Below are 27,419 nucleotides of genomic sequence, written 5' to 3' on the forward strand. Positions count from 1 at the left end.
AGGAAAAATATTCATACAGATAAATAAATATCAAGAAATTGTTTAAAAACATACTATTGATTATTAGGGGGAGAAAATCAAACAAAATAAATTTAAAACTGACATAAAAAAATGAGTTTTCTCTCTGCCATGGTTTGAAGTTTGTGTGCCCACAAAATTTACTTGCTGAAACCTAATCAACAATGTGAGAGTATCAGGAGCGGAGGCTTTCAGACATAAGTAGATCATGAGGGTAAGCCTCTTATGAATGGCACTAGTACCCTCATAATGGAGATGCCAGGCAACTGCTGTGGCAGTCAGAATGAGAAATGTTCCCCATAGGCTCAGGCATTTGAACAGCAGGTTCCAAGTTAGTTGATAGCATTTGGGAGGCTTTAGGAGGTAGGAGGGAGAATGTCACAGGCGCTAGACTTTAAGAATACAGCCTAATCCTAGTTAGTTCTCTCTCTGCTTTGGGCTTGTGTCTGAGATGAGGCATATGATCTCTCAGCTTCTTGCTCCTGCTGCCATGCCTGCTGCTTGCTGTCATGCCTCCCCACCCTGGTGGGCGATTACCTCTCTGGAACTGTAAGTCCAAATAAACTCTTCCTGGCAAAGATGTTTTATCACAGCAACAGAAAGCAAGCTAGGACAGAAGGTCAGTACCAGACAGAGTGAGGTGCTGCTGAGAACAACCTGACCTGACCACGATTTTTTTTTTTTTTTTTTTAGGAAGACAGACAGATGACTTTTGAACTTTAAACTAAAAAAAACCAACTGAATTCTATAAACAGAATACTGAGCCTAGTAGGTTCCTAGAAGGCAATGGTGCTGAGAACAAAGTGGACTGTATAAGTCTAGCTCAAGAGTTTTGAGACAGATGCAAAGTTTTTAACAATTAGATAAAGAATCTAGCTGCCTTCTGCCTTTATGTAATGAACTTGCCTGGGACTAACTTAAAAGACAATAGAATTGATGGGGGATGTCCTTCTGTATGCTGTGAATATATGTTTCTTTTATTCATTGATGAATAAATCTGTTTTGACCTATGGACAGACAGGATGTAGCCAGGCAGGAATTATAGGTGGGGCTACCAGACTAGGAGAATTCTGGGAGGAGGGGGAACTCAGGGAGTAGTCTCGAGAGGAGAGGAAGATAGGACTCCCGGACATTCTCCAGTAAGCCAATACCATGTGGAGATACACAGATTAATAGAAATGGGTTAATAATTAAAAGAGAGCTAGCCATTAAGAAGCCTGAGCCATCAGCCAAACAGTTAATAATTAATAGAAGCCTCTTTGTATGTATTTGCAACTAAACAGCTGTGGGACCGGGCGGGACAGAAACATATGGCACCCAAATGTTTGGCAAGAATTTCCACATTAAACCTAACAAAAGCTTAAAAATGGATTCTGGAAACAAAAGAACAGAATCAAGCATGGCTTCTTGGTAGCAGCATTTTCTCAGGTGGGGTCTGTTTGCTAGAAGCAAACTTTAAGAGAGGCTTCCTGATCCTGAGTTCAATTCCCAGCAACCACATGGTGGCTCACAACCACCTTGAATGAGATCTGGTACCCTCTGCTGGTATTCGGGCTGTATACTAAATAAATAAAATCTTTAAAAAAAAAAAAAAGAGAGAGAGGCTTCCTGACTCAGTGTGAGTGGCAAAAAATGCACGGTTCTTTTACGAGGCCCTGCTACCAAACAATTAAATGCTGTTTACTAGCAGCCAGCAACACACTGCTTGGTGGTGGCATGGACCTAAAAACTCTGCTGAATTGTAGCAATAAGGATGGCTCCCACCAGTGCCTCTGCCAAGAAGCTAGCCAAGGAATAGGGCGGGGCAAACTGCTGATTTAATCCCAGCTATGCTGTTTACCAGATTAAAGACTCATGTGGTCAAAAAAGATAGAGATATAAAGTAAAGACTGATGGAGGGGGGAGCTCTCAATTCTTTACAGTGTGTTTAAAAATATACATAGCCAAACCCACAGGAACAGTTGGCCTGAACAAGGGAGAGCACTTCGACCCCAGATGCTGTCTGGGAGGCCAGTACAAGACTGATCCAGACTCATGAACATGGATGTCAATAAGGAGGCCTCTGCACTCCAGGAAGCCTCTGGTAGTGGATTAGTATTTTTCCCTGGTGCAAGAAGGGACTTTGAGAGCCCATCCCACGTGAAGAGTTACACTCTGGCCCTGGACACATGGGGAAGGGCCCAGGACCAGCACAGGAAGATTTGGTGGACTTTGCAGAGCCCCCGTTGAGGGCCCTACCCTGCCTGGGGAGTGGTGGGTGGATGGGGTGGGGGTAGGCTGGAGGGTGGGGAGGAGGGATGGGGGTGAGGGGAGGGAGAGGGAGAAGGGACTTACATGTGAAACAAGCTTGTTCCCTAACTTGAACTAATAAAAAAATAATTATATATATATATATATATAATACACACACACACACACAGCCTTGGGAAAAAAAATAAAAAGAATACAGTCCTAAAAAAAAAAAAAAGAAATTGAGTAGCTGGGTGTGGTGGCACATGCCTTTAATCCCAGCACTTAGAAGGCAGAGGCAGGCAGAACTCTGAGTTCGAGGCCAGCCTGGTCTACAGAGTGAGTTCCAAGACAGGATCCAAAGCTACAAAGAAACCCTGTCTTGAAAAACAAACAAAGTAGTAATTATCTATGGCTGAGGAGGAGGAAGAATCAAAGAGTGATGGTTAAGGGCACAAGATTATGTTATATGGTAATGAAATGTTCAAAATTGATTGTAGTGATATATGCACAGACAATTCAGCAAATATTCTAAAAGCCACTGAACTGTACCTTTAACAGGTGAACTGCATGATAGGTATGAATTATGACTCATTAAAAGAACAAGGCATGAGCCAGGCGATGGTGGCGCACGCCTTTAATCCCAGCACTCGGGAGGCAGAGGCAGGCGGATCTCTGTGAGTTCGAGACCAGCCTGGTCTACAAGAGCTAGTTCCAGGACAGCCTCCAAAGCACAGAGAAACTCTGTCTTGAAAAACCAAAAAAAAAAAAAAAAAAAAAAAGCAACAAGGCAGCAGAGCAAAAATTTAAATGTGTAAATGTAGTCCTTCTGTTCCCTAGAAAGTGAACAGGAAGCAAAAGATTTACAGGGACAAGCATGGAGGTACAGACATGAAATTACCACACCAAGAGGCTGAGGCAGGAGACTCTCCATGAAATCAAGGCCAGCCTGGGCTATGTGATAAGCTCAATGCCTTTCTGGGCAATAAAGCCAGACTGTCACAAAAAAAGGGGGGAGGGGAGAGAAAGAAATAAAAACCTCAGAGGAAACTAGAAATGACAGGCCAAGGACCATTATTACTATAGCTTGTAAAATTTTGCAATATTTGTATGTCATTTTTATCATGTGGTCCCTTTAACTGATTCTGTATAGTGATACAAAGTAAAGCCTATTAAGTGAAAAGTGCAGGGTGCATCTTTACCAGGAAAGCAAAGGTGGTAGAAGGTTAAAAGGCTATGAACTATTCCACAGCCAGGCTTGGTGAGAATAAAGACTGACAATTTCGATAAAAAAAAGGAAAGTTAGGGTGTGGACTTAAACATCAGAAGAGTTTATGCAGCATAATAACAGAAATGCTACTAAAATCTGAGGATAGTGGTACATGCCAGCAATCTCAGGGCTTGGAAAGCTGAGGCAGGAAGATGGAGTTCCAGGTCAGCATGGTACTTGGTAAGACCCTCTCTTCAAAAAGTAATCAAAAATTCTGAGAAGAATAGTTGTCATATATCCCAAATTCCATTTCATCTTTCACTAACTTAATTCTCTGTGGGTTGAATTATTTTCTCTGAAACTATACATTGAATGAAGTTCTAATCTTAAGGACCTGTAAATACGCGCTGGCGAGGTGGTGGCACACACCTTTAATCCCAGCAGTTGGGAGGCGGAGGCAGGCAGATCTCTGAGTTGGAGACCAGCCTGGTCTACAAGAGCTAGTTCCAGGACAGCCTCCAAAGCCACAGAGAAGCCCTGTCTCAAAAAAAAAACAAAAAACAAAAAAACAAAAACAAAAACAAAAAAAGGACCTGTAAATACTAAGTTCAAGGCTGTATTTTTAGAATTCATTTTCTTCAACCATGTAGTACTAACAAGAATTTGTATCTTGCTTTTCCCTTTGTTCCATGGACCTTTCCTACTTTTTCTTTTAGGCAGTGCTTTCCCAATCTCTTTTATTTCCCTGAATTCTATCATTCATGTGTCCCAAAATTGTGTCTTCATTCTTCAAACTTTCTCTATGCAACCTCCTAAATAAGGTTTTCCTTTGATGTGACTACTAGTAATGTCGATGAATCCAGACTCAAGACCTATGTTCCTCACCTGGTTTGACCCTAAACTTCAGATTTTTCTCATAGGTTGCTTCTTTCACATTTTTCCTAAAATATAAAATAGCACTCAAATGCTCTCTGATAACAATTTGTTCCTTTTGTTTGTTTGGTTTAGTTTTTGTGTTCAAGACAGGGTTTCTCTGTGTAACAGCCCTGGCTGTCCTAGAACTTCCTTGTAGACCAGGCTGGCTTGAACTCACAGAGATCCACCTGCTTCTGCCTCCCAAGTGCTGGGACTAAAGGCGTGCCATACCTGGCAATTTGTGTTGCTAATAACCAACATATCTCAAAGTAAATCTCTTTACACTGCCAATAACAAAAGGACTCTTCCCATTCATGATGCCCCAGAGGGAAGTGACTGTCTTCTCTTTACACACCAGACTCATAGCTGGAGAGAAGTCATGACAGCAGGACCAAGCAAAGCAACAGTGTAAACATTCCTAAAAAGTGCACACAATTAAGGATAATATCCAAAAATCTGAACAGAAACAGAAGAAACATCTTCAGCTTATCTGTATAATACGAGAGTTACAGAGTCAGACTAACACTACTATCTGAGCAACAGTTGGAGAAATAGGTCGAGACAGAGCTTTCCACTGAAATTTCAGGACATCTTCTCCTGCCCCTGTTCATTATGGCTGGGCACAGTGTACATGCCAGTACTTCCAGCTCTCAGAAAGCTGTGGCAGTAGGATATCAAGTTCAAGACCCATCAAGGCCACAATGAAAAACTTTGTCTCAATAAGTAAATAAAAATAGTAATGATAATAATAGATTCATTATTACAGAGTGGGGTGTAGCTCATTGGTAAAACATATGTCTAGGAAATGTAAAGTCATAGATTTGATTCTCTTACCACAATTTTAATGTCTTGGACAATGTGCTCTTAACGCCTACATGGAAAATCTATAATGGATCAGGGATTTTCCCCACCTCTCAATGTTGCAAATAAAGCAGTTCCTACCTCATTATCATCTGCCAAGGCATTGATTTGTTCCAGTTTGTAGGTCCAATATCTGGCTTCCTCCTCTGGGATATCTACCATAAAAAAGAACAAATGATAATAGGTCAGTCATCATCAAATAATACTTTATTTAGACAAATGAATAAAATTAGAAAGGTGATAGTGACAGATAAATTTCAACAGTGACTCATTTGTTGCCATGTACATTACTGACTCTTATTTTGGAAAGACAATATAATAAACTACCATTCCTGATTCTGTTTTTGAAGATAATGAAACTAAAGCTCTGAGAGGCTATATATTCTATCTATGGCTGAGTTCCTCCACAGATAAGTCATGATTCAGACTGATGTCAGTATGATGCCAAAATTACAGTTTATGTAACCATGATACATGTCACTCAGCAAGACCAAAAACACACTAAAGTATTAGAAGAAAAGCTATACCTTGGGATATAAAGATGCTTAAAACTTACATTTTGCCTTCAAAAAATTAAAAATACAGTTAAGCAAAGTGGTGTGTACTTGTAATTCCAATATTCAAGAAGCTAAAGAGAGGATTACTAAGTTCAAGACCAATGTGACTATATATGGAGTTCCAGGTCAACATAGTGATACCTTGTCCCCAACAAACAAATATATGTATATGTGTGTGTATATTCATACTGGCCAAGACTTAAAGTAACCCATGTCCATAAACAGATGAAAAATAAACAAAATTACTTATATATACACAATGGAACCAAGATGGTTCTTAGCTCAGTGGCAAACAAGCGATAGGGAAGGGCCAGAACACTGAGATAGGAAGATCACAGTGAGTTTGAAGCCAGCTGGGAACATAGAGTAAGGGCTGGAGAGATGGCTCAGAGGTTAAGAGCACTGGCTGCTCTTTCAGAGGTTCAATTTCTAGCAACCACATGATGGCTCACAACCATCTATGAGATCTGGTGCCCTCTTCTGGTGTGTAGGCATTCGTGCAGGCAGAATACTATATACATAATAAATAAATCTTCTTTGTTAAATGCAAAACTAAAAAATTAATTAAGTACATTTTGTGTTCAGTGCTCTTTAATCTCAAGTAAATAAATCAGAGTGTATATTCACTTCAAGATAATATTTTTTAAAAGAATAAATCTAAAAATTAAAATGTTCATGTCATTTGGTTAACAGTGACAGAAAACTATAACAAATTTAAGAGTATACTTTTTTAGTATTTCTTTTTTTATTGTTTTGTTTTTGTTTTTCAAGACAGAGTTTCACTGTGTACATTTGGCTGTTCCAGAACTCACAGATCAGGCTGGCTTTGAACTCAAAGATCTGCCTGCCTCCGCTGGGATTAAAGGCTTGTGCCACCACTGCCTTGTTATGTTTAGTGTTTTCTTGTTTTGTGGTAGGATCTCACTGTGTGTCCCTATTTAGAGCTTGATGTATAGACTAGGTTGGCCTTGTATTTCTTTTTTTTCTAAGTTTTATTTTACATATATATATATATGTAAATGGTACATACATATATATATATGTAAATGGTAAATATATATATATATGTAAACCATATATATATATATATATATATATATATATATATGGTTCCCTATCAACATGTACACCTTTATGACAGGAAGAAGGCATCAGATCCCACTATAGGTGGTTGTGAGCTACCATGTGGTTACTGAGAATTGAACTCAGAACCTCTGGCTGAGCCATCTCTCTAGCCCCGCTGGCCTTATATTTCTGAGGATCCTCCTGACTCCACTTACAGAGCACGGGGATTGTAGACATGAAGCACCAAGGCCAGATAATGTGCAGTCTTTAATAAAGACCAACATACTTCATCTTGGGTTAAGTGTCACAGGGCAAAGAGTGGAAGAATATGTATGCCTCCAGAGAAAATGGCTAAGAAGATAAAACAGACATTGACAAAACAACTATCAGACAATCCCAAACATATTGTAAAAAGGATTAAATCATTTTTAAAATCTCATCTAAACAGACTCACCAAAAGGTAATTCAAATCTTGTATCAAGCAAAATTTTATGAGGAGTTGGGTTTTTAGTTCCACAGATCTCATCATCTTTCATTAATGTCTCTGCCTCCAGTGTATACCACTCCCCAGGTCCTTCCTAGGAAACAAAGATCTAAGATTAAAATTTAAACTTTCTTGGCTCCCTTTGTGGTTCAAAAGCCAGGTGTTGTCCTCTGAATTTCCTTCTTCAAGAGCTTCAGAGGACTGCTCATATCCTAATAATGCAGGAAAAAACCATTATCACCACCTGTTCTGTGTTTCTGTTCTCCCCTTTGCTTAGATAGGGACTCTGGGACCAGCTTTCACTGTGTTCAGCTATAAGTCCTGGTGAGGACAGACTTTCCATAGTAAGCATCCATATGAACCAATACTCAGTCTCATGATTCTTAACGACTGTGTCACCAGGTAAATAGAGCTGAATAGAGCTGTTATGAAAATGAGCTGTTCTTCCACCTAGATGAATAGAGACTTAGTCAGAACTCAAGGAAATATAGACAATGAAGTCAATGCCTTCAACTTGCCACTTCCAGTGAAGTTTGTAGTGCATAGTCCAGCCAACAGGCAACAGAATAGAGTAGCTTCTGTGTAAGTACAGACTCTATACAGTTTGTACTTAAAGTGATATCTAAGTCAAATCTGGGAAAGTGGACTCAGAGTTTGACCTGAAAATATAGACAATAAAAACACCTGGTAATTCCTTACATTCCAATAGTATTGCACACAGAAGTCAGAAACCAGTTGCCTAGGGAGTAGTTTACAGCAAGAAAACCCAAAACAGTATCTAGCCAGTTGGCTAAGGAGGTTTAATGACATTCTTCCCAGGACCATGTCTACGATGAGGATTTGAGACCACACACACATTACTTAGACAAGACTATCTATCTGATAGGATTCAGAGGTGCTCAGGCATCTCCAAGATCACAAGGCATAGTAAAGAGCAGCTTAAAAGCAATTCCCTAACCCTCTGGGTGAGGTTAGAAATGGGGAGGGCACATGTCCTCTAATTAGAAAAGGAACACATAAGCATGGATAAATATCAGCTCAAGTGGATCTAAATTGAAGGAAAGCAAAGGCTGCAGCCATACTTCCAAACAGGCAATACTACCTCATCTGACTGACGAATAGTCTTCAGTGCAATCCACACAGTTCCCACCATCGTGTCCCATATCAGTCCTTTGTTCCACACCTCCACGCTTAGGCCCAGGTCCAGACGGCTGATCTCACTAATAGAAAAAAGAAAGCCCTTTGAGGAGAGCCAGATAACATGAAAGAAAATACTATTATTCCTTGTTTTGCTATCCTTGAACACTTTTTACTACTACCTATTATAGGGAAAATCTAAGTATTCCTGAATGCTGCAAGCACACTTTCCATTCCTAGAAAACTGTAACAGGTATTCACAGAATAATGCTGTCATGGCTGGACATGATAGTATATGCCCGTAATTCCAGAATTTAGGAGGCTGAGACCAGAGGACTACAGGTTAGACTCTAGAAGGGACGGAGGAGGGGAGGGTATAAAGAGGGGTAACAGAGGAAAGGAGAAAATGAATTTGTTTTTATATTTTATTGCTATTGTTTAAGACAGGGTTTCCAAAAATACATGATTCAAGTTAAGTTCTAGAGACCTGCAGTGCCTACTGTTAACAAAAAGTTATCATGAACTTAATCAAATTATGTATGTATGTATGTATGTATGTATGTATGTATGTATGTTCAGTCTCCCCAGGCTATATATGTAATAAGTCTAGTTTTATATACTTATTATACCTCAACAAAAGTAGAAAAGGAAAGAAGGGAAGGATATGAGAAAGAAAGAAGGGGCTGGGCGGAGGTGGCACACGCCTTTAATTCCAGCACTCAGGAGGCAGAGGCAGAAATATCTCTGTGAATTTGAGGATAGATTACTGGTCTACAGAATTCTAGGGCAGCCAAGGCTACACACAGAGAAATCCTGTCTCAAAACAAAAGAAAAACAAAAAAAGAAGTTACTCAAGGAAGAGGAAGAGAAGGACCTTTCCATATCCTCTGCCCTTTGGAGATACAATCATGGTCAGACCAAGACAGCAGCACATAAACATGAAGTCAAGTGATTCGGGCATTACTTTCAGGTCGGCCTGTGTCTCTACCTCTGTGCAGCAACCTTAAATGTTTTGTTAGGATTACCAGTGTCCTAACTTAAGTCTATGGAATTCATACAGAGAACTTTCAGGAAGAAAAGCCTTCTTTACAAGATTTATGAAACAGCATCCAGGAAGAAGAAAGGGGTCCTGAGAACACATGAATTTGAAGGGGGTGGGGGGCTGGTCAATAATAGATTACTTGTCTAATGTGTGAGGCCTCAGGTCCATCTCCAGCAATGAAAAAGTGTAAATCAAGGCAATGTCACATACAGTGGAACACTGACTTGTAGGGGCTATCATAAGGACAACCATACTGTTAGCGCAGAACAAAAATATATATGTTAGTGTTAAGAACATTCTTGAAAAAGCTTTTGTTGAAACACAGGGTGATTAGAAGAGAAAGGCAAGAAAGATGAGAAACATCTGTTCACCCTAATAAAGTACATGCAACGTCTGTGAGTCTATGTGAAGTGTCTTTCATTTGTATCTAAAAAGGAAACATTTCTTGGGGATGCATAAATAATGGTCTTAATGCAACTCATAAATTGCACTTCAAGCTACCAGATAAAAGAAATAGCTCAAAGTCTTTAACAGCTTAACATGGGCATATAAAGAAGAAAATCTTGTTCTTCACAGATTTCTCTTTTATGAGGAGCCTTTCCTCTCATGTATGTTTGCTCAGAACACAAAACCAACAAGTCAGAACTCTACACTTATCCCCAGAGCCCAGAGGAAATTTCTTTTCGTTGTTAGCTAACACAATCAAGGGTATACACGCACATGTATATACAAGATTCTGAACCAGGAACACTCACACCAGTAAGTGAAGATGTCCTCTTTAAACAGTGAATAATCTGAGGGCCGGAGCATACAGCTCAGTGCTGGAGTGCTTGCCTAGAATGCCATAAGGCTCTGGGTTTGATCCTCAAATAATAATAAAAATGAATAATTATAAGAAGTGAACAATCTAGTGCTGCAAATAAAATGCAGATATACTAAATATGGGCAGGAGAGATGGCTCAGAGGTTAACAGCACTGACTGCTCTTCCAGAGGTCCTGAGTTCAATTCCCAGCAACCATATGGTGGCTCACAACCACCTTGAATGAGATCTGGTGCCCTCTGCTGGCCTCCAGGGATACACGCAGGCAGAACATGGTATACATAATATTTTTAAAAAAGAATAAAGAAATACTAAATATAAATAACATGAGCTGGGTATGTTGAAGCATGGTTATTATTCTAGCACTTAGTGACTAAGGCAGAAGAGTTTCTGCAACTTAGAAGCCATTCTCCTTTTTTTTCTTTTTTTTTTTTTTTTTGTTTTGTTTTTTCGAGACAGGGGTTCTCTGTGGCTTTGGAGGCTGTCCTGGAACTAGCTCTTGTAGACCAGGCTGGTCTCAAACTCACAGAGATCCACCTGCCTCTGCCTCCCAAGTGCTGGGATTAAAGACATGTGCCACCAACGCCCAGCTGGGGGCCATTTTTTTCACCACCTGGAAAAAAAATAATTTATTTAACTTTATTTTAAGTGCATTGGTGTGAAGGTATCAGATCCCCTGGACAGATGTGAGCTGCCATGTGGGTGCTGGGAATTGAACTTGGGTCCTCAGGAAGAGCAGTCAGTGCTCTTAACCTCTGAGCCATCTCTCCAGGCCCGCCATTCTCCTTGTATTGAGTATCAGATCTTCCTAAGCTACAATGTCTCAAAAATACACAAACACACACATGCTCACATATCTGCACATGAAGCCAATCATGGAACCTCAGACTAGAAATTCAAGGTCATGCTTAGCAATGTAGTAAACTTGAGGCTAACCTCAGCTACATGAGCCTTTGTTGCAAATAATAAAATAATATAAAAATATTGTGATAAATACAAAAATCTATACCTGCTAGAGTTACAAAATATGTTGAGGAGGAAGAGGCTTTAAAAGGGGGGGGGAGAGACAGATGAACAATGGAGCTGCTGCTAGCAACCAAAGGACAGAATAAAAGGAATAAGGAATGAGAAAAAGAAAGAAAATAGCTAATAAAACCTATGTGTAAAAATAAAAAAAGTAAAATTCACACAAGGTCTCAATACAGGAAACAGATGAAAATTCATGCAAATCACAGCAAGGTTGAAAGGAAATGCTCTAGGCAATTGGAAAATAAACACATAGGAATATAGGTAGCTATACTGAGGAATACCACAGAAGATCAGAATTTTTCACACAGTAGAAAGTGTTCTTTTTTATTTATTTAATTTTTTACATTCCAATCCCAGTTCCCCCTCCCTCCTCTCCTCACACTCTCTCCTCCTTTTCCCACCTCCCATCTGCTCCTCAAAGAGGGTTAAGGCCTCCCCTAGGATGTCAACTAAGTCTGTCCCATCACTTCACTGAGGCAGGACCAAGGTACCCACCCCCCATGTCTAGGCTGAGGAAAGTATCTCTCCAGATAGAATGCTCTCCTCAAATTCAGTTTATGTATTATGGTTATATCTTGGTCCCACTGCCAGTGGCCTCATGCACTGCCCAAGAAACACCACTGTCACTTGTATTCAGGGATCATAGTTCAGTCCTATGCCAGTTCACCAGTTGACAGTAGTGATTCATTGATCTCTCACTAGCTTGGGTCAGCTGATTCTGTGGGTTTCCCCATCATGGTCTTCACTCCTTTGTTCATATTATCACTCCTCCCTTACTTCGATTGGACTCTAGGAGCTCATCCCAATAGTTGGTTGTGGATTTCTGCATCTGCTTTCATCTGTTTCTGGAAGAGGGTTCTAGCTTCTCTGGGGTTGTGGATGATAGGCTGGTTATACTTTGCTTTATGCCTGGTGTTCACTTATGAGTGAGTACATACTATATTTGTCTTTCTGGATCTGGGTTACCTCACTCAGGATGTTTTTTTTCTAGTTCTATCCATTTGCCTGCTAATTTTAGGATGTCATTGTTTCTTAAGGATGAGTAGTACTCCATTGTATAAATATACCACATTTTCTTTATCCATTCTTCAGTTGAGGGGCATCTAGGTTGTTTCTAAGATCTGGCTATTAGGAATAATGCTGCTATGAACATAGTTGAACAAATGCCCTTGTTGTGTGAATGTGCCTCCTTTGGGTATATGCCCAAAAGTGGTATTGCTGGGTCTTGAAGTAGATTCATTCCTAATTTCCTGAGAGATTGCCATACTGATTTCCACAGTGTCTGTACAAGTTTGCACTCCCACCAGCAATGAAGGAGTGTTCCCCTTACTCCACACATCCTCTCCACCATATGCTGTCATTGGTGTTTTTGATCTTAGCCAATCTGATCAGTGTAAGCTGGAATCTCAGAGTTATTTTGATTTGCATTTCCCTGATGACTAAGGATGTTGAGCATTTCCTTAAGTGTCTTTCTGCCATTTGAGATTGTTCTGTTGAGAATTCTGTTTCGATATCTACCCCATTTTTTAATTGGGTTATTTGGTAGTCTGATGTCTAGTTTCTTGAGTTCTTTGTATATTTTGGAGATCAGCCCTCTGTTAGATGTGGGATTGGTGAAGATCTTTTCCATTCTGTAGGCAGCCATTTTGTCTTGTTGACCGTGTCCTCTACTTTACAGAAGTTTCTCAGTTTCAGGAGGTCCCATTTATTAATTGTTGCTCTGAGTGCCTGTGCTATTGGTGTTATGTTCAGGAAGTGATCTCCTGTACCACAGTGGGAAGAGTTCTAATGAAGGGATTATTATAGGACTCAAGTCAGGAAAGAACAGGTAGGCTCGATTGACATACTATACTGTGGTACAACTACTGTGGGAAGAGGCTTGTATAAGGCGTAATAATGACTCTGCACATTACTTATGTAAAAAGGGAATCAAGAAATTGCACTCCTGTCAATACCACCCTCAGAGGAAATACATAAGGCATATCATCTTGCTTATTAAAACAAGAGAATTATAAGGAGAGAATCTTCATCTTCTAAAGGCACAGCTGCTTAGACCTTGGGTTGCCACCCTTATGAAAGCCACATAACTGAACTAGGTCACAGAAAATATGGAAACAGTAAAAAGCTCCCAAACACATGATGCCCAAACACTAACTCAAAATCAAAAGTTCAGTGTAGTGAATCCAAGGTGTTTTCAGCAGTGCTGGTCAGTGCTGCACCGTTTGCTCTCACCGCAGCTTTGCATTCCTGGCCACACCACTGTACCACACAATGCTAAAGGATGGGGCCAAAAGCATCTTGCCTCAGATTCAAGACTACTGTTTTCTATGGATTGTACTCTTTTATTATATTATACATAGGAAGATTTTCTCTCTTATAGAATCATAATGGTTAATTATGTCATCCCTCTGCATAGAAACATGAAAGTTTTATCTTTGCACAGTATCATGCTAACATGTCTTGAGGACTGCTATTTCTTAAGAGTTTCATAAAAAGTAAACAGGCACATCCATCTTATTTGTATATAGCCTGCTTTCATCTTTAACTACAAAGAATTGTTTAAAAGTAAATTTTTATTTTACTTTACTTTAAAATGTTTTTTTTTTCAGTTCTGAAAATTGTACCTAGGATTTTACCACTGAGCGACATCCCTAGTCCAAAAGAAAATACTTTTATGGTGAAGATGGGATGCTGGGGATGGAACCTAAGGTCTCCAACATGATAAGCAAGTACTTTACCAACTGAGGCACATCCCCAGCCCTAAAAAGTTAAATTTATTCATTATTATGAATGTTTGATCTATAAACCTATATACCTAGAGTCAATTAAAAATTTTTCCAGGGGAAATTACGTCAAGAGTAGAAAAGGTCTGAGAAACTGGGCTCTAAAGAAATGACTTGGGAGCCACAAAGTGGTAGCGCAGGCCTTTAATTGCAGCACTCAGGAGGCAGAGGCAGTGGATCTCTGTGAGTTTGAGGCCAACCTGGTCCACAAAGCAAGTTCCAGGACAGCCAGGGCTGCTATATAGAGAAACCTGTCTTGAAAAACCAAAATAGAAAGGAATGACTTAGGTATATACACAGTCTTGAAAACACATGACCACATCCTTAGAGAGACTCTGAGAACCAATGATGAAGTTACATTTGACATTATGCTAAGTATACTGTACAGCATCTGAATTCTGACCAGTGAGAAAGTCTGAGCAGGCAGTATTCACAACTCACTAAGTTACTCACATTCATCATTCATCTGCAAGAATAAACTACAAATCAATGAGAGAAAAAACTGCAGCGTACCTTGCCTACTATCTACTACCTACTACCACAAGCCTCACTTGCTCCTGTAACTCTCCAGATTTTAAAAAAAACTTACATAGCACTGTTGGCACATTAATACATCACTGGCACACAGACTCCTACTGCTTCATCTGCTATCACCGACTTATGAGATGCACAGACACACACTTTGGCATAGTGCTTACAACATGAAGTCTTGCTCCCAGGAAGGTTGATCACCACGAACTGCTACAGTTGTGCTCTTCACGTTCTGGACTTTCAGGGTCACATATGTATTAAACTTATCTTTGAAAAATTACAAAACAGAGATGTTAATAGTATTCAGAATACTACCCAATTTCACAAAACTCTTAAGTAATATCAGAGGCTGGTGAGATAGCTCAATATTCAAGAACATTATCTGTTCTTCAAGGGGAAGGGTTCCAAGGGATCTGACACCCTCTTCTTGCTTCCATGGGCACCAGGCACACACGTGATACACAGACACATACAGGCAAAACATCCATACACAAAAAAAATTTAAAAAGAGAGTCAGAATTAAGTAATATCAAATTAAAATATTAAATGTGAAATTAAAACTGAAGCTATATGTTGTACGATTCAAGGCACTGCAGAACTATGAAAACTCATAAAACTCTACACTAATTTCAAATATACAACCTACTTCAAATTTTAAGACATATATTTGGGGGGCAGATACAGTGATGAACATCCATAATCCCAGGACCAACAAGAGGCAGAGGTAAATCAGTTTAAGATGGCCTCAGCTACACAGCAAGTTCAAGGCCAGCCTGACTCTATGATATTCTCTCAAAAAAAAAAAAACCAACAACAAAAATATATGTAATCATAAAATACAGAAACAGGTACCTGCTGCAGAGCCCTTGATAAGTGACACAAACTGAAAGTGAAATTATCATGAAAGAACCGACCTATAGTTTGCATGAAAAGATACATTATGAAAAGGTCCAGGAAAGGAAATCCTCTGACAGGATAAACTGAATACAAAACAAAGGAGTAACCTAAAACTCAAACTTCAGAAGTCTGCACCTGCATATTTGTACTAAACCAACTGTGCAGTCCAGGCTGTCTTAAAATTCACTATGCTGACCTTGAACTCAAGATTCTCCTGCCTCAGCCTACTCCATAGTAGGAATGCAGTGTGTACAACCACATGTGGCCTGAGGGTTTGCTTTTTGTATAAGACAATCATTTCATAAAAGAAAAAAAGCTATCATGTCAACTCATCAAACTGTCAAATACTGCTTAACAATTACCTAATGCTATATAATGTAAGAAAATGGGTACTGGAACACACTATCAGAAGATAAACTATCCAAGTATCCTTTAAAAAAGTATGTGAGTTTTTAGCCAGACAAGACTAGACAGGAAGAGCTCATGTTTCAGCCCAGAAAAAGGAACACTCCTCCATTGCTGGTGGGAGTGCAAACTTGTAAGACCACTTTGGAAATCAGTATGACAGTTTCTCAGGAAAATGGGAATTAGTCTACCACAAGATCCAGCAATTCCACTCTTGGGCATATACCCAAAGAATGCACATTCTTACAACAAGGACATGTGTTCAACTATGTTCATAGCAGCGTTGTTTGTAATAGCCAGAACCTGGAAGCAACCTAGATGCCCCTCAAATGAAGAATGGATACAGAAAATGTGGTACATTTACACAATGGAGTACTACTCAGCAAAAAAAAAAAAAAAACAATGGAATCTTGAAATTTGCAGGAAAATGGATGGAACTCGAAGAAACCATTCTGAGCGAGGTAACCCAATCACAAAAAGACAAACATGATATGTACTCACTCATATGTGGACCTGCTTTATGATACATAGTAGTGACCATGCTTTATCAGAGCTGTTTTTAATGATGTTGCTCAGAATGGTTTCCTTCCAGATGATGATTGAGAAGCTAATTTAAAAAAAAAAAAAATGGTGCCAGGTACCACAAGGGTAACAGAACTGTGTTGTTTTTCTGGGATTTTGTTTTTTTACTTTTTTTTTTTTAAATGGAGAGTGCTGGATGGCTCTACAATTTTGTTCAAATGACTGCAGAACCTGGAAAAGCTGTTGCTGGTATTGATGCACAACATACTGCCATTATTGGTATATAAAGAATACATGGCTGTGTTAAAAAAAAAAAAAAGAATACATAGCTGTGACCCAGTGACTGTATTTTTAGACTCTAGCATAGAGATATATTTACAAAACTAGGTAATCATAAATACACAATAACACTCATTGTTTATGACAGCAAAGTAGCATAAACATTTATCCATAGGGACCTTGGGCACAAATCTACAAGAGAATCTACACAGCACTTTAAAAGAAAATGCCTGATATACACAAATGCAAAAGGATTTTCATGATGCATCACTGAGACAATTAAGCATGCTTCACACAGAGATGTGTGATTCATTTATGTTTACAAGAATACATATAAAAGAGATCTGGAAAGGTATATGGAAAAGCTTCTAAATAATTGCTATAGAGAAGTATAATTGGGTCAGCAAGAGAGACAAGGATAAACTTTTAATAGATAAAAATACAGGTAAACAAAGTTAATGTTTTAGAGTCATGGATTAATAACTTCATGAGTTAGCTTAGTGAATAAAATCAATGAATTTATTTAAGTAGTAAACCAAATGAAATCGTTGCTGTTTTTGTTTTCTGAGACAGAGTCTCTTTATATAGGGCAGGCTGACCTGGACATGCAATCCTGCTGCACCAGCCTCCCAAGTACTAGGATTAAAGAAATGTGCCACCATTTCCAGCTTATAATTAATGATTCTTTTTTAAGATTGCTTTTGAGGGGCCAGTGAGATGGCTCAGAAGGGAGAGGTGCCTTATATGAGGCCTAAACAACTTCTCTGGAAACTACATGGTAGAAGTAGAGAATGGAATCTTCCAAGATGAATACTGTAGGGAGCCATCCCTGCATTCTCCATTACAATGATGGCGCCTGCAGGCACTGAATGTAAATAAGATTATTGCGCAGGCGCTGGGTAATCTTCCATTCCTTGATCTCTGCCTATTCCGTGGCGTCATATGGCCTGAGGAGCTGAAGCCAATCATAGGGTGACACGTCCCAGGCGGCGGCTGCCAGCCTTTATTAGGGGACGGGATTCTTGGCTCGGGGTCTCCGCTCTGGTAAGCTTATGCTCTCCTCTCAAGATGCATTAAAGCTTTACTGCAGAAGGATCCGAATGTCCTGTGTCGTTCTTGCTGGCGAGACGATAGCGCGGGACAGAATACAGCTCATCAGATGACTTGCATAGCAAGTGCTTTATCACTGAGCCATCCTGCAGGCCTATGGTTATTGTTTTTATTTTTTAAGATTGTTCTAAGGGAGCCAGAGTGATGGCTCAGGGGTAAAGAGAACTTACTACTCCTACAGAGCACCTAAGTTTGACTCCCAGTGCCCACATGGTAGTATATAACCACCTGTAATTCCAGTTCCATGGGATATGACACCGTCTTCTGAACTCATTGGGATTCTGTGTGTACATACACTCACACACACGCACGCACGCACGCACGCACGCGCACACACACACACACACACACACACACACCATTTTTTAAAGATTGCTTTAAATCACAGAAAGCATGAAAGGTAACAATAATGGAGGGCTAGACTTACCTGGTGAACCCTGGAATTTGGCCCTTTTTACTGCAAGAAAACAAAAGAGGAAAAATTAAGAAGTTAAGTCTAATTATTAGGAAAAGAAGCTGAACATCTGATCAAAGACCCTCTCAAAGGTATTCAACCTAATATCATACCTAATGAAAAAAATTCTTCATTCCCGCCTCCTGACAAGGTAGAGAAAGCCAAATGGCAGTGGATCAGTTTTATGTTAGATGTCTTTCTAAAGTTTAAGATGGCTCAGCAGTTAAGAGCACTGGCTGCTCTTCCAGAGGTCCTGAGTTCAATTCCCAGAAACCAATGGTGACTCACACCATCTATAGTAGGATCTGATACCCTCTTCTGACATAAAGTTGATAGAGCACTCATACACATAAAATAAATACATCTTTCTTTTAAAATATGTTTTTTTTAAAACAGCAGCCCCAGCCAGGAAGCATCACAGAGGGAGTACCGAGGCAGCCACGGTGGCCTGGAAGCATCGACATCAGTGGCTTCCAGAAACTATGTCAAGAAGACCCTCTGGGAAAGAGCACCTGTGTCCCAGCCAGTATCCAGCACCATCGACTATAAGAGATACCCCACTGCATCAGCAACCACCAGAGCCACACCTGCCTGCACCTAGAGGAGTGATCACCTGAGGCTCTTCCCTGCCTGCTCCTGGAGGAATAAGCAATGAAGGAACCACAGCCACCAACTGCACCAACTGGAGGAAGAGGGAACCCTGAAGCACAGGCTCCACCTGTACAAACTGGAGGAAGAGAAGGGTAGACAACAGTACAAGAATACAGTCAACATAAAGAGCAAAACAGTACCACCAGAAACTAGTGGATCTGCAACAGCAAGACCTGAATATCCCAATGAAGACGAAACAGGAGAAAATGACCTTAAAAATAATTTAATGAAGATAATTGAGGCCCTTAAAGAAGAAATGAAAAATTCCCTTAAAGAAATGAAGGAAAAGACAAATAAAAAATTAGAAGAAATCAACAAATCCCTGAAAGAAAACCAAGAAAAGCAATCAAACAGGTGAAGGAAACAGTTCAACCCTTAAAAACTGAAATAGAAGCAATAAAGAAAACACAAACCAAGGAAATTCTGGAAATGGAAAATCTGGGTAAACTATCATGAATTGCAGATGCAAGAATAACAGAATACAAGAGATGGAAGAGAGAATCTCAGGCACTGAAGATACGATATAGGAAATAGATTCATCGGTCAAAGAAAATGTTAAATCCAACAAATTATTTTTTATTTTGGATTTCAAGACAGGGTTTCGCTGGGCGTTGGTGGTGCACGCCTTTAATCCCAGCACTCAGGAGGCAGAGGCAGGCGGATCTCTGTGAATTCGAGACCAGCCTGGTCTCCAGAGCGAGTTCCAGGACAGCCTCTAAAGCACAGAGAAACCCTGTCTCAAAAAAAAAAAAAAAAAACAAAAAAAAAAAAAACAAAACAACAACAACAAAAAAAAAGACAGGGTTTCTCTGTAGCTTTGGAGCCTGTCTGGAACTCGTTCTGTTGACCAGGCCAACTCACAGAGATCCACCGCCTCCCGAGTGCTGGGATTAAAGGTGTGTGCCACCACCATCTGGCTAAATTCAACAAATTCTTAACACAAAATATCCAGGAAATCCAGAACAAATGAAAAGACCGAACCTATGAATAATAAGGATAGAACAAGTCCAACTCAAAGACACAGAAAATATATTCAACAAAATCACATAAGAAAACTTTCCCAACCTAAAGAAGAACATGCCTGTGAAAGAACAAGAAGCTTACAGAAAACCAAATATACTAGACCAAAAAAAAGTCCCCTTGCCACATAATAATCAAAACACCAACCATACAGAATAAAAAGAATATTAAGAGCTACAAAGGAAAAAGGCAGAGTCATATATAAAGGCAGGACTATCAGAATTACACCTGAGCTCTCAATGGAAACTCTGAAAATCAGAAGGTCCTGGACAGGCATTATGCAGACACTAAGAAATCACGGATGCCAGCCCAGCAAAGCTTTCAATCACCACAGACAAGATATTCCAAGACAAAACCACATTTACACAATACCTATCTACAAATCCAACCCTACAGAAAGTACAAGAAGGAAAAGGCCAACCCAAGGAAGTTAGCTATACCCACAAAAACACAGGCAATAGATAACCCCACACCAGCAAATCCCAAAGAAGGGAAACACACACATAATACCAACAACAACAAAAACAATAACAGGAACTAGCAACCTCAGTCATTAAAATCCCTTAATATCAATGGACTCAATTCGCCTATAAAAAGATACAGGCTAACAGACTGGATATGAAAATAGAATCCATCCTTTTGCTGCATATAAGAAATACACCTCAACTTCAAAGGCAGCTATTACCTCAGGTATAGAGTTGGGAAGACTTTCCAATCAAATGGACCTAAGAAACAAGCTAGTGTAGCTATCCTAATATCTAACAAAATAGACTTGAAACTAAAAGTAATCAAAAGAGATGAAGACAGCCATTTCATATACACAGCAGGAAAAATCCATCAAGCGGAAATCTCAATTCTGAACATCTATGCCCCAAACACAACGGCTCCTGCATTTGTAAAAGAAACATTGCTAAAACTTAAATCACAAATCAAGCCCCACACACTAATAATGGGAGACTTCAACACCCCACTCTCACCACTGGACAGGTCTGCCAGACAGAAGCTTAACAGAGAAATAAGGGAACTAACATGTTATGACTCAAATGGACTTAACAGACATCTATAGGACATTACACACAAACACAAAAGAACATACTTTCTTTTAAGCACCTCATAGAACCTTCTCAAAAATAGACCACATATTTGGTAACAAAGCGAACCTCAACAGATACAAAGAAATTGAAATAAACCCCTGTACCCTATCAGATCACCACAGCTTAAAGTTAGAATTCAACAGTAACATTAATTTCAGAAAGCCCACAAACACATGAAAATTGAACAGTAATCAAATGAACCACAACTAGGTCAAGGAAGAAATAAAGAAATAAATAAAAGACTTCCTAAAATTTAATGAAAATGACAGCACAACATACCCAAACTTATGGGACACAGTGAAAGCAGTGCTGAGAGGAAAGTTCATAGCACTAAATGCCTACATAAAGAAGCTGGAAAAATCCCACACTAGTGAATTAACAAAACAGAAAGCGCTAGAACAAAAAAGAAGCAAACTCACCCAGAAGGAGTAGACAGCAAGAAATAGTCAAATTGGGGGCTGAAATCAATAAAATAGAAACAAAGAAAACAATGCAGAGACTCAATGAGACAAAGAGTTGGTTCTTTGAGAAATTCAACAAAATAGACAAACCTCTATCCAAACTAACCAAAAGACAGAGAGAGAATATCCAAATTAACAAAATCAGAAACGAAAAGGGGGACATAACAACAGACACTGAGGAAATCCAGAGAATCCAGGTCACACTTCAAAAACCTGTACTCCACAAAATTGAAAAACTCAAAGGAAATGGACAATTTTCTAGGTAAGTACCACATACCAAAATTAAATCAAGAACAGATAAACAACTTAAATACACCTATAACCCCTAAGGAAATAGAAACAGTTATCAATAATCTCCCAACCCAAAAAAGTCCAGGCCCAGATGAATTCAGTGCAGAATTCTATCAGATGTTCAAAGAGCTAATACCAATACTCCTCAAATTATTCCACACAATAGAAACAGAAGGAACATTGCCAAACTCTTTTTACAAGGCAACAGTTACCCTGATACCCAAACCACACAAAGACACAACTAAGAAAGAGAATTACAGATTCTCTTATTACAGTACAATTACAGTACAATTCCCTCATGAACATAGATGCAAAAATACTCAATAAAATACTGGCAAACCAAGCTGGGTGGTGGTGGCACAGTCTTTAATCCCAGCCCTTGGGAGGCAGAGGCAAGTGGATCTCTGTGAGTTGAAGACCAGCCTGGTCTACAAAGCTGCACAGAGAAACCCTGTCTCAAAAAAATAAAATGAAATAAAATAAAAATACTGACAAACCTAATCCAAGAACATATCAGAAAAATCATCCACCATGACCAAGTAGGATTCATCCCAGAGATGCAGGAATGGTTCAATATATGAAGATCCATCAATGTAATCCACCATATAAACAAACTGAAAGAAAAAAACCAAATGATCATCTCACTAGATGCTGAAAAGGTCTTCAATAAAATTCAACAACCCTTCATGATAAAGGTCTTGCAGAGAATAGGGATTCAAGGAACACACCTAAACATAATAAAGGCAATATACAGTAACCCAACAGCCAACATCAAACTAAATGGAGTGAAACTCAAAGCAATCCCACTAAAATCAGGAACAAGACAAGGCTGTCAACTCTCTCCATATCTATTCAATATTGTACTCAAAGTTCTAGCTAAAGCAATAAGACAACAAAAGGAGGTCAAAGGGATACAAATTGGAAAGCAAGAAGCCAAACTATCACTTTTTACAGATGATGATGATAGTATACATAAGTGACCCCAAAAACTCTAACTGGGAACTCCTACAGCTGATAAACACCTTCAGTAATATGGTAGGATACAAGATTAACTCAAAAAAATCAGTAGCCCCCTATACACAAATGATAAATGGGCTGAGAAAGAAATCAGAGAAATATCACTCTTTACAATAGCCACAAATATAAAACATCTCGGGGTAACTCTAACCAAACAAGTAAAAGACCTGTATGACAAGAACTTTGAGTCTCTAAAGAAAGAAATTGAAGAAGACATCAGAAAATGGAAAGATCTCCCATGCTCTTAGAAAGGTAGGATCAACATAATAAAAATGGCAATCTTACAAAAAGCAATTTACAGGTTCAACAACTCACCACTGGACAGGTCTGCCAGACAGAAGCTTAACAGAGAAATAAGGAAACTAACATGTTATGACTCAAATGGACTTAACAGACATCTATAGAACATTACACACAAACACAAAAAAACATACTCAACAAAATCTCAACACAAAAAAAAAATCTCAACACAATTCTTCACAGACCTTGAAAAAACATTACTCAACTTCATATACAAAAAACAAAAACAAAACAGAATAGCCAAAACAATCGTGTACAATAAAGGAACTTCCTGGGGCATCACCATCCGTGAACTCAAGCTCTACTATAGAGAAATGTGAATCAATGGGATCAAATTGAAGACCGTGACATTAATCCATGCACATATGAACAACTGATTTTTGGCAAAGAAACCAAAAAAGTACAATGGAAAAAGGAAAACATCTTTAACAAATGGTGCTGGCATAACTGGATGTCAACATATAGAAGACTGAAAATAGATCCCTATCACCTTGCACAAAACTCCAGTACAAGTGGATCTAGACCTCAACATAAAACCAGTTACATTGAACCTGATAGAAGAGAAGGTGGGAAGTAGCCTGGAACACATTGGCATAGGAGACCACTTCCTAAATAGAACACTGGTAGCACAGATACTGATAGCAACAATCAATAAATGGGACCTCCTGAAACTAAAAAGCTTCTGTAAGGAAAAGGATACAGTCAACAAGACAAAATAACAGCCTACAGAATGGGAAAAGATCTTCACTAGCCCCACAACTGACAGAGGACTGACCTCCAAAATATATATAAAAACTCAAGAAACTAGACAACAAAATACCAAATAATCCATTTTTTAAATGGGTTAGAGAGCTAAACAGAATTCTCAACAGAAGAAACTCAAATGGCATAAAGACATTTAAGGAATTGTTCAACATCCTTAGTCATCAGGAAAATGCAAATAAAACTACTCTGAGATACTATCTTAACACCTGCCAGAATGGCTAAGATCAAAAATACTGAAGACAGCTTATGTTGGAGAGGATGTGGAGTCAGGGGAACACTCTTCCACTGTTGGTGGCAGTGCAAACTTGTACAGCCATTCTAGAAATCACTATAGCAGTTTCTCAGAAAATTGGGAAACAATCTACCGCAAGACCCAGCAATATCACTCTTGGGCATACCCAAAGGATACTCAATCATACTACAAGGACACTTGCTCAACAATATTCATAGCAGCAGCATTATTCATTATAGCCAGAACCTGGAAACAACCTAGATCCCCCACAACTGAAGAATGGATGAAGAATGTGTCATTTACACAATGGAGTATTACTCAGCTATTTTTTTAAAAATGACATGAAATTTGCAGGCAAATGGATAGAACTAGAAAAAACATCCTTAGTGAGGTAACTCAGACTCAGAAAGACACAGTATGTACTCACTCATACGTGGATATTAGATATAAAACAAAGGATACCCAGACTACAATCCACAACTCCCAAGAAGCTAGAGCCTTTTTCCAGTAATTGATGAAACCAGATGCAGAGATCCACAACCAAGTGCAGACCAAACTCTGGGAATCCAGTCAAAGAGAGGGAGCAGGGAATACATGAGCAAGGGTGGTCAAGATCATGATGGAGAAATCTACAGAGACATCTAAACCAAACTGGTGGAAACTCACGAACTCTAGACAGACAGCTGTGGAGCCTCCAGGGGACTGAACTAGGCCCTCCATATGCAGGAGACAGTTGTGAAGCTTAGGCTATCTGTTGGGTCCCTGGCAGTTGGACCAGGATCTATCCCTTGTGCATGAGCTAGCTTGTTAGAGCCTATTCCCTATGAGAGGATGCCATGCTCAGATTACATAGAGGGGAGGGGCTTGGTCCTGCCCCACCTTAATGTACCAAACTGTCAATTTCCCATGGGAGCCCTTATCTGTTGGAAGGAGTGGATGATGGTGGGATGGGGGGGGTGAGTGAGGGGGGTGGGAGGAGGAGTGGGAGGTAGAACTTTGGCTGAATGTAAAATGAAATTTAAAAAGTAACAGAAACCCTATCTCAAAAAACAAGAAAGAAAGAAAGAGAGAGAGAGAGAGAGAGAGAGAGAGAGAGAGAGAGAGAGAGAAAGAAAAGTAGAGGCAGTAAGAACAGGAGCTCAAAGTTAGCTACATGAGATTCTTTCATAAAACCCAAACAGGTTTGGAACTATCAAGACAGCTAAGTAAATATGTGCTTGGTGCTTGTTTCCATGTCTGACGACTTGAATTTGATTCCCAGGACCCATATGGTAAAAAAGAAAACCAACTCCCTAAAGCCATCTCCTAATATCCACATGCACATACAACACACCAAATAAAGATGCCCAGGCAGTGGTGGCGCACGTCTTTAATTCCAGCACTTGGGAGGCAGAGGCAGGCGGATCTCTGTGAGTTCGAGGCCAGCCTGGTCTACAAAGCTACACAGAGAAACCCTGTCTCAAATAAATAAATAAATAAATAAATAAATAAATAAATAAATAAATAAATAAATAAATAAATATGTAGTTTTAAAAGTGTTTAATAAAAGCCAGACAGTAGTGGCGCACACCTTTAATCCCAACACTGGGGAGGCAGAGGCAGGTGGATCTTTGAGATCTAGGCTAGCCTGGTCTACAGAGTGAGTTCCAGAATAGCTAGGGCTACACAGAGAAAGATCTCAAAAAACAACAAAAACAAAAGCAGTTTAATAAAATTAAACTATTTTAAATAATTGTCACTGCCCTACCAATACCTATAAAAATTAAGATAAATATTCAGAGCTGATAAAAAATTAAGATAAATAATATAAGCACAAATAAAAAATAACAAACAAAATTTTAAATATAGTTAGAATTTTTAAAAATTAGCTGGTTGTACTGGTCTATGCCTATAGTCCTATCACTGGTAAGCAAAGACAGGAGGATGTATGCAAGTTGGAGGTCATATAATGTAATGACTTCAAAATATTAGGTCAGTCAGAACTACATAATAAGATCCTCTCTCAAAACTGAGGCTAAAGAGATGGCTCATTAGATGCCATCACTTGCTGCTATTGCAGAGGATCTGGATTCAGTTCCCACACCCACCTGATGGCTCACAACTATCTATAACTCTGTTCCAAGAGATCCCCACCCTCTCCTGGCCTCCTCAGGCACCAAGGACACACATGGTGCACATATACAAGCAGAACACCAATACACATAAAATTGAAAATGAAAGAGCCTTTTTCAAAAAGAAGGGAATTAAAATAGCTTTAAATGGAATGGAAATTATCTGACTATAATTAATAAATAGGTATGGAAGATTAACTATTATGTCTAATAATTCATCCTGAAAACCACTAACACTACAGCTTTTAAGGCAGAAGACAGAAGAGAGAGATCAGAAAAAGGGGGAAATGGACCCAACAGTGTGCATGCTGCAATCCCACCACTTGGGAGGATAGGATAGCAGGCCCACAATGTCAAGCCCTAAATTATGTAAGACTTTGTCTCATAAAGTTGAAAAACAATTGTTGGGCTCAGTGATGCACACCTTTGATCTCAGCACTGGAGAGGTAGGTATATAGGAAAGCTGTTATCTTTGTTCTAGGCCAGCCAGGGGCACACAATGAGATCATGACCACTCAAATGTGTGGCTATCCAGTTTTAGGGGTTTGTTGTTGTTGTTGTTATTTGTTTTGTTTTTGGCCTTTTGTTTTGTTTTTGTTTGTTTTTCAAGATAGGGTCTCACTATATAGCTCTGGCTGTCCTAGAACTCACTATGTAGACCAGGCTGTCCTTGAATTCAGAGATCCACCTTCCTCTGCCTCCTGAGAGTTGGGAATAAAGGCATGCATCACCCCACTGATATAGTTTTAGCTTTAATAAATCCTAATATTAGATTTATATGGGATAGTACATGCTTTAATTCCAGCATCTGGGAGGTGGGGGCAGTAAGAACAAGAGTTAAGGATAGTCTTTGAGTTTTAGGCCAACCTACACTCTAAGACCTATACTATATTCTTTTCAAAAAAAATCACAATCTTTTTGCTGTTCATGTGTAAAAACAGGTCCATATTACTTTCAGCATGAGATTTTTGTTGTTTGTCTTAGGGTATTTTGGTTCTTTTTTGTCTGTTTTGGGAGAATGTTAAAATAGATTTCACTATGTAGCCCTGGTTGGTCTGGAACTCTGTAGACTTGATTTCATAGAAATCTTCTTGCCTCTACCTCCTGAATGTTGGGATTAAAGTTGCG

The 27,419-nt window shown here is 39.3% G+C and overlaps 1 protein-coding gene across 6 annotated transcripts in view; it reads right to left on the minus strand.

Moving 5' to 3' along the window:
* The window catches only part of Unc13b (unc-13 homolog B), a 222,291-nt gene that overhangs the window by 162,747 nt on the left and 32,125 nt on the right, over positions 1-27,419 (minus strand). For all 6 annotated transcript variants that reach the window (XM_035439913.1, XM_035439915.1, XM_027403259.2 and 3 more), the window contains exons 2-6: positions 18,323-18,352; positions 14,850-14,949; positions 8,442-8,559; positions 7,310-7,433; positions 5,315-5,388 (exon numbers count right to left, since the gene is read on the minus strand). In XM_035439913.1, the coding sequence (XP_035295804.1) occupies positions 5,315-5,388; positions 7,310-7,433; positions 8,442-8,559; positions 14,850-14,949; positions 18,323-18,352 (446 nt within the window). The remainder of the gene's footprint in view (positions 1-5,314; positions 5,389-7,309; positions 7,434-8,441; positions 8,560-14,849; positions 14,950-18,322; positions 18,353-27,419) is intronic.

The sequence above is a fragment of the Cricetulus griseus genome, chromosome 2 (genome assembly GCF_003668045.3).
Source record: "Cricetulus griseus strain 17A/GY chromosome 2, alternate assembly CriGri-PICRH-1.0, whole genome shotgun sequence".
Taxonomy (NCBI): domain Eukaryota; kingdom Metazoa; phylum Chordata; class Mammalia; order Rodentia; family Cricetidae; genus Cricetulus; species Cricetulus griseus.